Source organism: Hippocampus guttulatus, chromosome 3 (assembly GCF_054856545.1).
Source record: "Hippocampus guttulatus isolate MCC_2025c chromosome 3, RoL_Hgut_1.0, whole genome shotgun sequence".
In the NCBI taxonomy this organism is placed as follows: domain Eukaryota; kingdom Metazoa; phylum Chordata; class Actinopteri; order Syngnathiformes; family Syngnathidae; genus Hippocampus; species Hippocampus guttulatus.
The window spans coordinates 24,497,776-24,513,340 of NC_141263.1; the positions used below are offsets into that span (position 1 = coordinate 24,497,776).

Sequence of the window (15,565 nt, forward strand, 5' to 3'; positions counted from 1 at the left end):
GTCATGTCGGGGGGGGCTCACGGCGTCCTGCTGAGAACGCGAGCCCTGCTAAAACAATAGTGTTTATGTCTGACTGGCTGCACGCCCCGGGGGGGGTTGTGGGGGGGGGGGCACAGAGAGGGCCTGCGCAGGGATGAATAAAGATGGGCAGAAAGTGCGCACGGGCGTCCCAGTTGCTCCGCACGACGGTGTGGCCCACTGAAGCTCAGCTGTACAAAGAGAGAAATATTAAGAGTGTTTACTTTGAGCAGGTAACTCATTTGCATACTTTTGTCACCCAGCTGGCAGCCTGAAATTTTTATGTTTTTTTTTTTTTTTTTTTTTTAAACTGGAAATCCTCCCCTGTGGTGAAAAACGTTGGAGCATCTGCAGGTTGCCTTTGCTGCTTTGTCAGATTTTTGGTTATTTGTGTGAAGCAACACAACGTGAAAAGAGCCCTTGATGTTGATTCATTCTGTTTTCCTGAATTGATTTATTTATTCAAAGAAATGAAATGAAAGGGGGAGGAAAGAAAAACAAACAATATCTGCTCCTGATCAACACGAAATGACCACTACGGTCAAGGCACACTTACAAACATATTTTAACGACGATGTAATAAAATTGATTCAGTCCCCTCATTTCTAATTTATCCATCCATCCATTTTCCGAACCGCTTGATCCTCACCAGGGTCGCGGGGGGTGCTGGAGCCCATCCCAGCCATCTCCGGGCAGTAGGCGGGGGACACCCTGAATCAGTTGCCAGCCAATCGCAGATTTCTAATTTATAATCCATCATTTCTACTGCTAAGTAGCAATATAAAATATAGATTGTTTTTTTCATCATCACACTTTGACACGCTTCTTGAAACTACAAATGGATTGAAATGTTTTAATTTAAGATAAGATCAGAAAACCTTGATTTGTCTCACAATGGAGAAATTCGCAATTTACAGCAGCAAAATTTGGAGGGAAGAAAAAAAAACAATCAAGATTATCCCACAATATGTCCGAATGCCAAAATATCCGAGAGCTGCCGCTCTAGTTGATTGTAAAATGCATTTTTCACTCCAATACAAAAAAAAAAATGGCCAGAGTGAAATTGGCTGGCATGACTGAGGTTGAGATGGAAAGAAAAAGCAGAGAGGGCAATCGTGGCTCCAGGGAGGCGAGTCCAGTATTTGTTAACTTGACATGTAATTAGACGAACAATTGAGGTGTGGCTTTGTTCCTCAAACCCAAATCAAGTTGAATTAGTTCACATATTGACCGTGTGAGAAGTTAAACATTTCGGACCAGAAAAGGCGTCTGAGGCTTGAAAGTGCAGGGCGACTTTGTTGGACACTTTGAACTCACTAGCCACAGCTTTCCAAACGACTGGTGACAAAATGGATGGGGGAGGGATGGAATTTTGAAAATAGTCTTCGGTGAACTTCACGCACTGGTGACATTTTTTTGGAAAGACAGAAGAAGCCAAAGTTTGTCGTCATGGAATGAAGCTAATTCATGTTTAATTTAGAGTCGTGAATGTACAATATGTTTTATATACAGTATATATATATAAAATATATATATATATATATTGTAGGGCGGCCCGGTAGTCCAGTGGTTAGCACGTCGGCTTCACAGTGCAGAGGTACCGGGTTCGATTCCAGCTCCGGCCTCCCTGTATGGAGTTTGCATGTTCTCCCCGGGCCTGCGTGGGTTTTCTCCGGGTGCTCCGGTTTCCCCCCCACATTCCAAAAACATGCATGGCAGGCTGATTGGATGCTCTAAATTGTCCCTAGGTGTGAGTGTGGGCGTGGATGGTTGTTCGTCTCTGTGTGCCCTGCGATTGGCTGGCAACTGATTCAGGGTGTCCCCCGCCTACTGCCCGGAGACGGCTGGGATAGGCTCCAGCACCCCCCGCGACCCTAGTGAGGATCAAGCGGTTCGGAAAATGGATGGATGGATATATATTGTATATATATTCATATTCTTTTGTACCTAATCGTCCAAACAATTTAGTCTTCAGTTAATCCCATGTAGGGCGGGCCCAATGGTCCAGTGGTTAGCACATCGACGTCACAGTGCCAAGGTGAAGGGTTCGATTCCAGCTCCGGCCTTCTTGTGTGGAATTTGCATGTTATCCTCGTGCCTGCGTGGGTTTTCTCCGGGTACTCCGGTTTCCTCCCACATTCCAAAAAACATGCATGGCAGGCTGATTGAACGGTCAAAATTGTCCTGAGGTGTGAGTGTGAGCGCAGATGGTTGTTCGTCTCTGTGTGCGCTGTGATTGGCTGGCAACCCGTTCAGGGTGTACCCCGCTTACTGCCCATAGGAGAGCTGGGATAGGCTCCAGCAACCCCTGCTACGCTTGTCAGAATAAGCGGATCGGAAAATGGATGGATGGATTAAGCTGTCAATTCTTCTTCCATTCCGAGCCATTGACTCCCACGGAAACACACTCCGGGAAAAGTTTGAAACCGGCATTGTAATCTCTGTAATGTCAAGGCGGAGAAAATGTTCCTCTTCCAGCGAATGCATTCACCACATCTGCATGCCGGGATGTTTTGGGAAAGCTAATCTTGCGATTTGAAACGGGACCAAAAAAACAAAAAAACAATGGCAGTCTAATCCCTCACTTTTTTAAATCCAAGTGTAGTGTGGTGCAGAAAGAGAGATGGAGCTATTTCATGCCTCGCCGCTTCCACTGTTTTTTATGAACCGCCACACCCTCTGTGTCCCCCTCTTCGGGATTTATAAAGCCTGTTTGCAATACTCAGACACCTTTTAGAAGGACGAAGCTACTTTTCATAATTAGGTCCGTGTGCGTGTGCGTGCGCGTGCGCGCGTGTGTGCGCGGCTGCCTTCTCTCGCTCGAGTGGCAGTAATTTAACTTGAGCGAAGATAAGTGGCATCTCCGGGAGAAGGTGCAATTTCCTCACCTGTCTTTCCTGTTATTCATTTGACAATTGGCAAACATCACCGGCACACTGGATCTAATTTGTTCCTCCGCACGCTCACACGAGCGGACCGAATTTTTAATGATTGTACAGTACGTGCCGCGCCGTCTGCTTACCTGCGTTCTGTCCTCCCCCCCAAAAAAAGAACTCGTTTGATATCGTCATTACGCATCTGACAAGTTTCGGTGAAAGTTTTTGGGCTCATCTCAAAGTCACACTGTTTTTTTTTTTTTTTTCGTGCAGCTTTGCTGTATGGATCTTCTGTTGATATCTGACAAGGATTTTTGGGGGGCTGTTTGTTTGTTTGTTGTCGTTTTGTTTTGTTACTGAGTCCTAAAACAATCTAATAAATAATCTTATACAAATATCTGGAAAGACCTCATCAAGACGCGTGAGGTGTGAAATATTTTGGGTGTATCGAGCAATAGCCCATATCGTTTTGAAGCTACATAATCACATGTTTTGGTTGCTGGATGTCACTTAATTAGATCCGTGCGATATGGTTCAAAATTTATATCTCAAATTTTTTTTTTTTTACTGTTATTGCAATTATGAGACGTTAACGAGATTACGATGGATGCCGTGAAAACTGCAATTAACTCATTCAGTACCAGCCAATTCTGGACCAAGTCTGAAAAGACGTTTAAAAACGTCTTTGGGAGTGAATGAGTTAAAAAAAAAATTTTTTTTTTACAAAAGAAAAAACTAAATATCAATCCAATAAAATGCGGAACGTTCCTTTTTAGTTCTTATAGACAACCATCAACCTGAACAAAGTTAGCAATAAAACATTTTCTTGGTCAATGTGTCATCACAGGAAGATGAGAAAATATTTGAGCTTTCATGTGAAGTGTGACTCAACGCGGGACATTGAAAATACAACTTTGACTTGACAGAACAGTGAATGGCGACATTTAAAAGCAAAACCTACATGTTTGTTGGCCACTGGGTCATCGTAGTTGTCATCTTACAGATTTGTAAAGCTCACAGCCAGGCCTTCAATTTAAGCTGTGACTCGTTTGTGGAAAAAAAACCTTTGACCTCGTCAGAATAACTGGTGATAACACAAAAACACATTTCTTGCTTTCTTTCTTTCTTTATCTATTTACTTATTTATTTAATTAGTCCACTGCATCAACACACGGGTATACTGACGATATAAGAAAACCTGCACTACGGCCATTGATTAGACATCTGGCTCAAATAAAAATAATTTATTGACCTTGTGATATTTTCAACCAAAAATTATTTGGTGATTGTGATTCATTGACATGTATTGGTCCTTGTCAGGAGTGAACTCTGACCTTGGGGTATTGCCTTGAAAATCACGATCAAAATTAATCAAAGTCCAAAGTTAATTGCCAGTTTGGAGATTTTTGACTTGGTTGTAAACCCTGACATGTGATATTGTCGTTGAGGATTTGACTTGTAAAGAGTCTCAAAGTTCGATAAGGCAGGTTTCAATTGAAAGAGAAAGACACACAGCCCAAAATTAGAGTCTTTATCTTTGCTTTATTGTTTATCCACTGTTATGATCACAGGCGTTGTTAAAAGCGAACAGAGGTTAATTAGTTAGAATGTACACAAACCTTTTTTTAATGTTGTGTTATTTGTGTGGGTGTGTGTGTATGTGTGTATGTGTGTGTGTGTGTGTGTGTGTGTGTGTGTTTGCGTGCTTATGACTCAAACAACAGCTCGTTTCTCTGCAATTTAATCTCCGCGGGAGGCGTAACAGGCGGCGGCAAGTATAAATCTTAGAGACCTTGATTTAGTGGTTCGCCCGTGTCTCAGATGACCACCCTCTCGTTGTGAAATTATAGGCTCAAGACAACGACAATGGCTCTCGGTAGCCACAAAAAGCTGGCTCTTTTTTTGGGGGGTTTTATTTTTATATATCATATTCTAGACCCTGGATTGGTCGCCTGACACTTCACAGCACAGACATCTGACTGTTTTGCGGGCTTTTTGTATTATGCTACCACATCATGTGCATCATTTTTTTCTATGTTACTGGAAGCGTTCAGTTGGTGTGTCGATGGCCAAAAAAAATCTGCCGCTTTGTTCTGCGACATGGGAGCGCTTGGCGTTTGTAGCCAGCCCACCTTTTAAACATCTTTCACAGGAACCATTTCCATTCCTGTCTAATACTTTCAGCCAGCGTTTCTCTGTGGGGGTTTTTTCTTCCTCTCACTCCTCCACGGAAACCTACGAGGGCTCCACTCTCCAAACGTGAGCCTAAATGAGTTTAATTTCACTAATAACTCCTTAATACTCTGTTTTTCAATAGCCTAATTGAATGGTGACAAACCTATTTGGAAATTTTCCCCAGAGACTCCTGCTACATTGTAGGTGTGAAGGTTGCATTTCAAAGCTGTCTGAATAGCATTTTCACACTCACATTATTTATTCAGCCCAGCCAACATGTGCGCTCAAAGTCGACAGTTATTAAAAATCACAGCCAAAAACAAGCGCAATATGGCTTCCAGTTGACTAATTACATCTTCTGCAGTGCGTCTATAAATACTACCTGCAGCCATCAGGTTAAATGAAAGCTAGCAGGAGACGGCTAATCAACGCAGACTGCTCAGTAAAGCTTAACAATCGTCATAAGGAGTCCCAAGTTGGGGCCGCGTCAGGTGTTGTTTACGTGCAGATTTGCCACAATATGGCAGACGTGCTGCTGTATGACCGCAGCAAGTCCACTCTCACACAAGGCTGTGTTAACGTACAGGTATACATTTCTAAGCCAAAACATTCACAATGGCATAGTTTTTTAATGGTCCCAAGCCAGTCTACTCTGTACTGTCACTAAATTGTCATCTCAACACATAACTGACATGAAGCACAGTTAATGTTTGAGCAGCGCTCTTTTAGCAAAATGGTGACGTTAAGATAGCCCACCTGTGTTTGTGGATTTCATGACAGATCAAGTTACAGTTGATGTGGTACTTTTTGTGTTTCTTGACTTCATTTTCTTTTTCCCGGTGATATACAGTATTACCAATAATCTTGGGTGCTCGTATAGTCCTGTATATGTTTTGGTGACTTCTACATTGTGCATCATAGCACACAGTGGTTTGCCAGGGCTACGCAGCTCACAAAAAATACAAAGAAATGGCAGATTATTTTGAAAATGTAACGTAATGTATAAACTAAATGATGACTTGTAGTTCAAGTTGAAGTCAAATTGAGTTTCTTTCATCGAATGTCAAGTTGAATCCTTCATAAGTTTTAGCAAGACATTATATGCAAGTTTTAAGTTGGTTGTTCAGTGATCTCGTGACATGACCCCCCCCCCCCCCGCCCCACCTCTGCTGCATGCTCTCAGATGCTCTAATAAAAATACATTTAACACAAAATTTTTACAATGCTTATTGATGGTACGCCTTATCTTTGCAGGTACCCCGGTGACCCGAGTGACTGCCACCGATGCCGACGACCCGGTATACGGCAACAGCGCCAAACTGGTCTACAGCATCCTGGAGGGGCAACCCTACTTTTCTGTGGATCCCAACTCAGGTGAATTTTCTTGTCCCTGTTCAAGATCACTCACACTCTGCACACACACTGCTAATGTTACGGTAAAAAAACGGAGGTACTGAATTCCAGTGCACTGATTCAGATCTTTTAGAGAAGTAAAAAAATGGATTAAAAAAAACCTAATAAATCATAGACTGAAATGTATTTAAGTAAACTTTGTAAATAATTGAATAAATAGAGGGCGGCCCGGTACTCCAGTGGTTAGCACGTCGGCTTCACAGTGCAGAGGTACCGGGTTCGATTCCAGCTCCGGCCTCCCTGTGTGGAGTTTGCATGTTCTCCCCGGGGCCTGCGTGGGTTTTCTCCGGGTGCTCCGGTTTCCTCCCACATTCCAAAAACATGCATGGCAGGCTGATTGGACGCTCTAAATTGTCCCTAGGTGTGAGTGTGGGCGTGGATGGTTGTTCGTCTATGTGTGCCCTGCGATTGGCTGGCAACTGATTCAGGGTGTCCCCCGCCTACTGCCCGAAGACGGCTGGGATAGGCTCCAGCACCCCCCGCGACCCTAGTGAGGATCAAGCGGTTCGGAAAATGGATGGATGGATGAATAAATAGATGCTCAGAAAATGGATTCCATACCTTCCATAGCGCCCAAAGTAAGAAGGCACAAAAATCACGGTACACGTCGCGTGTTGTTTCATAGCTGGCTAGCTTTTATGCCATCACAACGTGTTCCCCGAGTTTTATTGAAAATTGGCTGATTTACAAAATGTACTGAATTAGTTGATGACAACTACTGAACGAATGCGCCTCATTTGTATGAGTTGTTTCAGCTTCAGCAGACACATTTTGAACACCAGAAGGTAGTGATTTTGTAGCTGACATTTACTGATTCTTTTAAATAAGGCCACAGATATCGGATATTTATTTTACTTTTCGGTCCCCAAGATCAGTCAAGATTTGACATCAGCTGTCTGTTTTTATATATTTGCATATAAAGCAATACACCTATTTTAATGACGTTAGGAGTAAGAAGCATAGACATCTGTTGTCGAATGTTGGAAGTGAAGGTAAATAGTGGTCAGAAACAAATACTAAAAGTGCAGATACCTGAAAAAAACCCCCAAACTACTAAAGTATGAATGAAGTATTTATACAAACATCGCAAAAAGTCAAAGGCGCTCGCTTGTGCTAAATGCTAACTAGCATCGAGGCCAATAAAAGGCCCATTTTTGTGCACTTCGCCATTGTTTGGTCACCGATGTGATCTCTGCAAGATGGCTCATTAAATTTAATCGCAGCTGTTAATATGGCGCGCCAAACCTTTTCACAGCTTCCCAGCCGACACGTGTCGGACAAAGCGGTGAGTGAATGAACGGTGCCACGCCCATAATGGGCCACAATGAGAGCGAGCTAGGCTTCATCGGGAGGTGCAGATAACATCTTATTGGATTATTTCAATGGGCCAGGAACTCTTTTCGTATTTAAACATTGTTCCTTTTCATTAGCCGCCGACTCTCAGATAAACCGGCTCACAATGTTAGCTGAGGTCAAGTGTGGAGGTATAAATTCTATTTTATATTTCGGGTGAGAGCAGAAGGTCCTCTTATAATCACGGTTTATTACTATTATTCTGAGGAATTAATCCCCTTTTTCGGGGCCTCATCATGCCCGAATAGTCATCCGTTTTGGCCAGCTCCCGTATCCCGGTGAAACTGGAAATTCGTATAATTCCATCCCCCAACGCCAGTTTCTGAGCCACAGGAAGTTGCTTTGGGCAGGTTTAAGTTTCACTGGAGATGGTCCGTGTTGATTTCAAGCTGCCATTTTGAGTGGATGTCAGGGCTAAAACCTTGACAAGCCCCTTTATGGTAATCATTTCAGGTGAACCCAAATCGGAAGCAGATAGGCTAACACGCCAACTTCAAGTTCGTATATGACTGTGTGCTGAAGGTTTGCAAGCGTTAGCCAGGGTAGCTGATTTTTGAGTTTTCGTTGGGTTCGTTGAAACTCGTCGACAGTTTTAAATGTTGGCTGACGCAACTGCGTTAAGCGCTGATATGGTTTGAAAACAGTGAGTTGGAGGCTTGACGTTACGTTACTCTATAAGTACACTCCATGTGCCATTTATTGTTGTGATCAAATTCAATTTTTCATTTTTTCGGAATATGATGATTTCAGCAAAAGCACAATTTGTCCCACATTTGAGTTGATTCAGGACTCGCTGTCTGTACGGGAAACGAATAGTGAACCGAGATTCAGGGTGAAAGTCCGAGCTCCGCTGTTGATAATTGGCTTCCCCGCAGCCTGATTCTGACAGCAAAGCTTTGACTAAAAACCTGAAAAGGATAATTAGGTTGAGTAAGGGAGAAACATGCGGCGGCCGTGTCAGTGGCCTGAGATGATTTTTAATGAAGCGGCGTTGGCGATCTTCGCAGGGGCTCTTTCGCCCGTGCTTCAAAAGTTAATGACAGCACAAATGGAAAGTATTATCAGCTTGCCGCACATGTGATTGCAAGCCGTATAATGGCCGCCGCCAGTGAATAGACAAGGACAAAAGGCGGGCGGCCCCGATATCAGCGGGACACATCGGTGCTTTTCTCCGTCCTTGTTTGTGAAGGGATTTAGCCAGGTCAAGCGATCATCTGTGATATATTGCGTGCTTGGACAATGAGCAGCATCAAAGCCTTTATTAAATCTACATAATTGCGAGATTCGTAAGCAAGAGCCTATCTGCCGACTGGCCGTCTTTAATGCAACACGGTCGCATGGTTATGAATGCATATTGATGAGAACGGTAATAATAATGACGTGCCCGTGCGCTCCCGCCGCGTGAGGCAGAAAGACTGGAGCACGGGCATCGAATTATCTCCAAACACATTCCGGCTTCTTGGATCTGTGACCGTCCTGTTATATGTCGTCCGTACCGCAAAAATGTCTTTTCTCTTATTTTACTTGATGATTTTTCTTTTTGTTCCAGAGGCTTCTACTTGCTTTTCTGGACGACGTTCTAATACAAAGTATAAAGGACAGGATTACATGAATTACATTAATAACACATGAGACGGGAATCGGTGGCGTCGTAAACAAGTCGGCGGAAAAAATAGGAAATGAGAGAGAGAAGGCGAGGAAGGAGAATATTTATGTGCATAATTAGCCGGAACACTCGGTCCAAAGCGGAGCCGGCCCTGTGCTCGCCACCGCCACGGTCTCGCCGCACCTGCAGTCGGAAAACGATTGTCCATAATAGCGCGTGGCATTAGCATTCCGCGCTAGCGGCGCGCATGCAGATGGCTCGTTCACGTACGGCAGATGTTTTAACGAATGTTAATGGATAAAAAACAAAACAAAACGGTAAGCGATGATTAAGGAGTGTTTGACACTTAGAAATGAAAAGCTGCGGATGAATAAATCAATAAATAAACATCGCGGCCCACTTCATCACTCAGCTAGGTGGGTAGTGGGGGTGGAGGGTGTTCATCTATGGAAATGAGTGTTTGTCTATCTTCCCATTTTTGAGTGATTAGGAATTAATTTGAATAATTAACCGTGATCAACTTCAGAGATGAGGAGCGCGCCAATGACTGAAGTGCGTTTGTCTTATTTTTGGATTTGTTTGTTGCTCGTTGCCTGAGTTGGCCTACCTTCAAATCAGATGCTTGCGACACACGTTTCATCACACACACACACACACACACACACACACACACACACACACACACACACACACACACGCTGAACTTTCCTCGGGCGGAACAAGGAGTTAACGGTACTTTGGAATATTTGAACAGATATAAAGAGAATATAATGGCTTCTAATGTAATATTTATGGAATATTCAAGTCTTTCCCCTATACACGTTTTGTCCTTCAGACCTCTCCTGCTGCATTACATGTACAGTAGATGGTGCACCTCGTAGCTTACTGTATATCTGCACCGTTTGAAATGTGTGTGTGCATGCGCGTGTGTGTGTGTCTATGTGTTTGCGATACATATTTACATGAAGTGTGTGATGGGATGAACATTTAAACAGTTTTTGGGGGGAATTGAGTGTGCGTACGCGTTTATGTATGTGTTTGTGGAGTCGATGGTTAACTTTGTGTGGCAATTATTCCATGTTAATTATGTGCAGACGTGAATGATACACGTAAACTGACAGAAGAACATTTGCATTACGGTATGCGTGTATGTGCCAGGACAGATGTTTTGAGTTGCATTAGCGCGTTTGGTCGTAGAGATGCTTAAATGTATGTGAATGGAAAAACAGGTGTGTGTAATATTTGTTAATTCACAAACCGCCATTAATTTTATATGTAAATTGTCAATTAAAAAAGTTAATCAACAAATTGTGAGTCGACACCAGGCGTCCGCAGACGTATTTGAGTGTGTGATTGTGAGTGCGACAAGCAAGACAACCATTGTCTATTTGTGTCCTGTGATTGGCTGGCAACCAGTTCAGGGTGTACCCCGCCTACCACCCGAAGACAGCACACCCATGACCCTGGTGAGGATAAGCGGATTGCAAAATGGATGGATGGATGGGCGATGATGATGATGATGATGATGATGATGATGAAATTTAAAAATTTTGCCAAAAGATATGCTCCAGTCTTTTCTTCATTTTTAGTGTTATGGTTAAAGCCAAGGGAAAGGACATCAGTACATTCTTAAAGACAGGATACTGTTGAACATGATGAAAGTCGAGGCGAAGCTCGGCTGACTAAAACAGCGTCGAAGGCAGTGGGAGTTTGTTGTTTTATTCCTGCTTGCAGCCATGAGTCAAGGATCCGCATTCCTGCAGCGAGTCAACACTCTATTCGAGAAAATCAACATCTAGTGGCCAGCACAAAGAGGTTTGTTTTCACAATGTATCTACATTTTTCATCGATATTAAGAGAAAATAGAATCTTCAGATCGACAGGGGAAGTATGGTTGGACAAACAGTCAAAGTCACGAGACGTGAGGGCTGAGAGACAGACTAAGGATTTGTGTTTAATTGTGTGTCATCGATTGAAAAAAAGGTAATTATTTCAAACTGACAGCATAGAAAATGCACAAACATGAATTAATTATAGGCGGCATAGTAGTCGAAAGTTTAGCACATCCGCCTCACAGTACAGAGGTGCCGGGTTCGATTCTGGGCCCCAGCCTTCCTGCGTGTGTTTAATTTGCATGTTCTTCCCCCATGCCCGCATGGCTTTTCTCGGGGTATTCCGGTTTCCTCCCAAATAGTCCCTAAGTGTGATTGTGAGCGCGAATGGCTGTTCGTTTATGTGTGCCCTACGATTGGCTGGCAACCAGTTGAGGACGTCCCCCGCCCACTGCCCGAAGACAGCTGAGGTTTTAGACACGTTAAAAAAACATTACCAATTAATTTGATGATGGATTAGTTGCGAATGCTTGCAGCTCTCATTTCCACTGTATGTGAATAGACAGACATATTGTGTGCACATGAATGGGCCATTGGTTATCACCAATATTTGTGTTTGTGAACAGACGGGATGATCGTGGCATTATTTGTGCGTACCAAAAGGAAAGGCATGATGTTGACAACATGCATGTTAAATAGACACGCGTTAACAGTATATGTGCATTGATATTCAGATATTTACTTTGAGTGTGTATGTGAATGGAAAGCGATTCGAATTATGTGTCCACTTAAAGCGTCCAGTTTAAAGCATCGAGTGTATTGAAATTAGCAGACATATTTACATCACGTGTGTACGTGAATGGGATGAACAGACATGTTGTTTACATGATGCGCGTACGTGGTTGCATTCCACACACGCGCTTCATCTTGAAGTGACAAGTGCCATTTAATAGGACAAGAATATCAGACGATGAAGGGACGGAACGGTTTGTCGCTCGCTGGCTGGCGGGGTTGGTTGTCAAGGAAGTTGCTTGCCTGTTCATAAAGTGCAACATTTATTGTTGTTGTTCCGTTTTCCAAGATTAACTCTGGTTGGATTAACTGGATTAACTCACAGCTCGGCACGTAATTAGATTTTGTCTATTCTGTCATCGGTGCTGCGGGGTTGTGAGGTGGTTGAGGTGGTTGGTGATATATGGCTGAGCTGAAACATCACTCAGGTCAGATTCACGTCACCAGTTTCAGGACTTTGGGCTTGCTTGGCTAAAACTCATAAAAGATTCAACCTGACCTTGAGACTCAACTTGATTTGACTGGAATGATGTGACGTAGCAAATCTTGGACATTTGCATTTCAAACCCTGCGTTTTCAACATCGTCCCATTTTTGAATTTTTTCTTTTTTTTGGTCTGTGTGTAACGTGCACAAACCTGGCAGCTCACCAGTGTGCTATGAAGCCACCTCATGAAGCAAGTATCACGGAGGGAGCTACAACGATGAGTAAATTGAGTTTCAAGGATTATATGTTTGATAAAATAGCGAAAAAGAAGTGACAACATGCAAGGTGTGCAACGCAAAGACAGGAGACAACAATTATGATATCGAAATTCAGCTGTCACGATAAAATACAGAACGACGGGCAGGCTAAATTTCACAGTTTAGCTAACGGATAGCCGGTCTAACATTTACTAAGCCATGAAATTGATTTGGAGCCATGAAAAAAAAAATAACATCGTAAATGTGTTCTTACAGCTGTTGATATAAACCTGATTTTACCTGTTCAGCTGCTTTACCGTGCCGATTGTTGGATCTCTTTGCCTTTTTATGCCGAAGAAGCTTTTGTGTGCAACGTGGGAGTTTGATCTACTCCATCTGTGGTTGTTTATGTTGTGATATTTATTGAAAATGCAGTAGGAAAGTGTAACATCCGTCAGGGATACAAAAGAGAGAACATAGTAAACAGGAAAAAAAAATGCAGTTCATTAGCAGCACAGTATGACTACTATTGGAGAAAATGTTTGTTGAGTTAAGTCTGCCAGCCGGTTTAAACTAATTTCTGGGTGTGAAATCCAAAAGTGATCTCCGTTTTTGAGCTACAGGATACACATTTTCTAAATGTGTTTGAATGTTAATAAAACACTGTGATGGAATACTTGCAAGCTTTAGTTCCTAAGAAAAAAAAAAAAAAAAAAGAAAAGACAGCATTTACAAGGTATGCCCATGGTTTCAAAGTTAGGAGAAAACCCAGCGCTTATCCTCTTAATTCCTACCACGCAAGCTATCTGGTAACAGATTTTGATAGGTGTGACCTATTGGGAGCTGCACGCACCTCTCACCACCTTGTCTCAGTTGTGACTGCACAAACAAATTGCCACATAGCTGTAATCAACTCTTCTTACTTCAGATGGAATTCTTTTTTCATCTGCAGGGTAATCTGTGAAGAAAAAGCTTCGCTTGCTCGAAAAAAAAATATATATTTAATAGCCTGTTCCCCAGTGTAATGTTATACAGGTTCTGATCTGGGGAGGAAATGCAGCGCTCCGCCCTGTAGTAAAGTAACATGGTGTGTACGGAGATTATATGGTAAACACCATTACGCATGCATGGTCGACATCGGGTGTCCCTATTGACAAGACACAACTGATAGCCAAGCCCCCAGGGTGGTCTGCTAGCCGCACCGAAGTACCTTGACAGCAACCAGAAGGGTGAAAGATACTGACTGCATAAGGGCTAAATGTCTGAATACATTCCGTTACTTAGCAAGATTGTACAACTTGCTTATGACTTTCTTAACCGAATGATTATGACTCTACTTGCTTGAAATTTAGCGCTGATTCAACCTGACTTGATTCTTTTTATTTTTTTTTCCTCCAAAGCAACTTCCTTGAAACTTCAAGGTTAAAACTCGCACAAATGCGATTTACTCGCACCTCTGTCTGTGACCTCCAAAAGGAAATCTGACCCCCACTGGTGCTCCATTTCTGCGGACAGCAAGCCGCCAGAATAGAAAATGCAAGCCTCGCCCTCAATGTCGTTTTTTATTTTTTTTGGCCCATTCTCATTTTGTGGTGCCTGGAACCGAGAGCTTTAGGGGGGTGTCATGCCAAAAAGGCATCCATTTTATATTCATTTGATGATCCAGCGGGTGTCTGTTTCGCTGAGTGGATTATCCAGATATGCCGTCGTTGAGCCCCTTTTTATATTCCACGGTTGTGGCGCAGTCAATAAAGTCCATTTCGCATACAGTATCCCAGATTATACACGACAGACAGCATCATTTGCACTCAATCCAAATACAAATAGTGGCAGACTGTGGAAAACAAGTCATGTACATATTTTTCTCTACGCTAAGCTAAGCAAAAAAATAATAAAAAAATACATGTACCTCCAGGGAATTCTTAACCTCCACGCTTTGCAACAAGTCGTGGTCCTGAAAATAATGCACGTCAACAAATTGTCAAGTAAGGTGGCTATGAAGGTTAGAGCATTTTGGCAGCATTCTCGCATATGTAGCAATAAACACTTGTGATTGTAATTGGTCATGACTTTTTTTTTTTTCTGCCCCACACCCGCCAGTCGCCATTGTGTGTTTGGGCAGACAGAACCTTACGTTGGGTCTGGATATGAACAGACACATGTTAATGTTGCAACTGTTACCTTGACAAAGTAATCTATTTACTGGTTCAAAAAGTAACTTACCTGACTGATTACTTGACTTTAATAATAACTACGCTGTATTACGGGTCACTTTATTTGTGACATTCAGCAGCCGCGTAAGGCTGCTGAATGTATACATGTATGGATACATAAATACATGTTATCAGTGGACACAATAACACATTAAGAGCCCGGTATAAATCGTTGCGTCACTTAGCATGCTAACTTAAGCATGCTAATTTAGCTAACTTAGCATTCCAACTTAGCCATTAGTAGGTTCGACACAGACTTAACGTCCCTAACTTTACAATTCTACAGTCGAACATGAACTTCATTCTCAGAACACGCATTCTGGGAGAAGATAGAGAAGAGACAAACATTAGCAGCATGTGTGTACAAATGGACGGACGGATGTTTATGTCATGGGTTGATTTATATCGCTGATGATTTTTCCAGCCACCATCAAAATTGCTCTGCACGGGATGGATCGAGAGATGCGAGAGGAGTACCTGGTGGTCATCCAGGCCAAGGACATGGGCGGTCACATGGGAGGCTTGTCGGGGACCACCACCGTCACCATCACGCTCACCGACATCAACGACAACCCGCCCAAGTTCTCGAAAAGTGAGCCTCCCA

The 15,565-nt window shown here is 42.9% G+C and overlaps 1 protein-coding gene across 3 annotated transcripts in view; it reads left to right on the plus strand.

Annotated features, from left to right (window-relative positions):
* Positions 1-15,565, plus strand: part of cdh8 (cadherin 8) — a 108,934-nt gene that overhangs the window by 66,247 nt on the left and 27,122 nt on the right. For all 3 annotated transcript variants that reach the window (XM_086107612.1, XM_086107613.1, XM_086107614.1), the window contains exons 4-5: positions 6,324-6,443; positions 15,386-15,553. In XM_086107612.1, the coding sequence (XP_085963738.1) occupies positions 6,324-6,443; positions 15,386-15,553 (288 nt within the window). The remainder of the gene's footprint in view (positions 1-6,323; positions 6,444-15,385; positions 15,554-15,565) is intronic.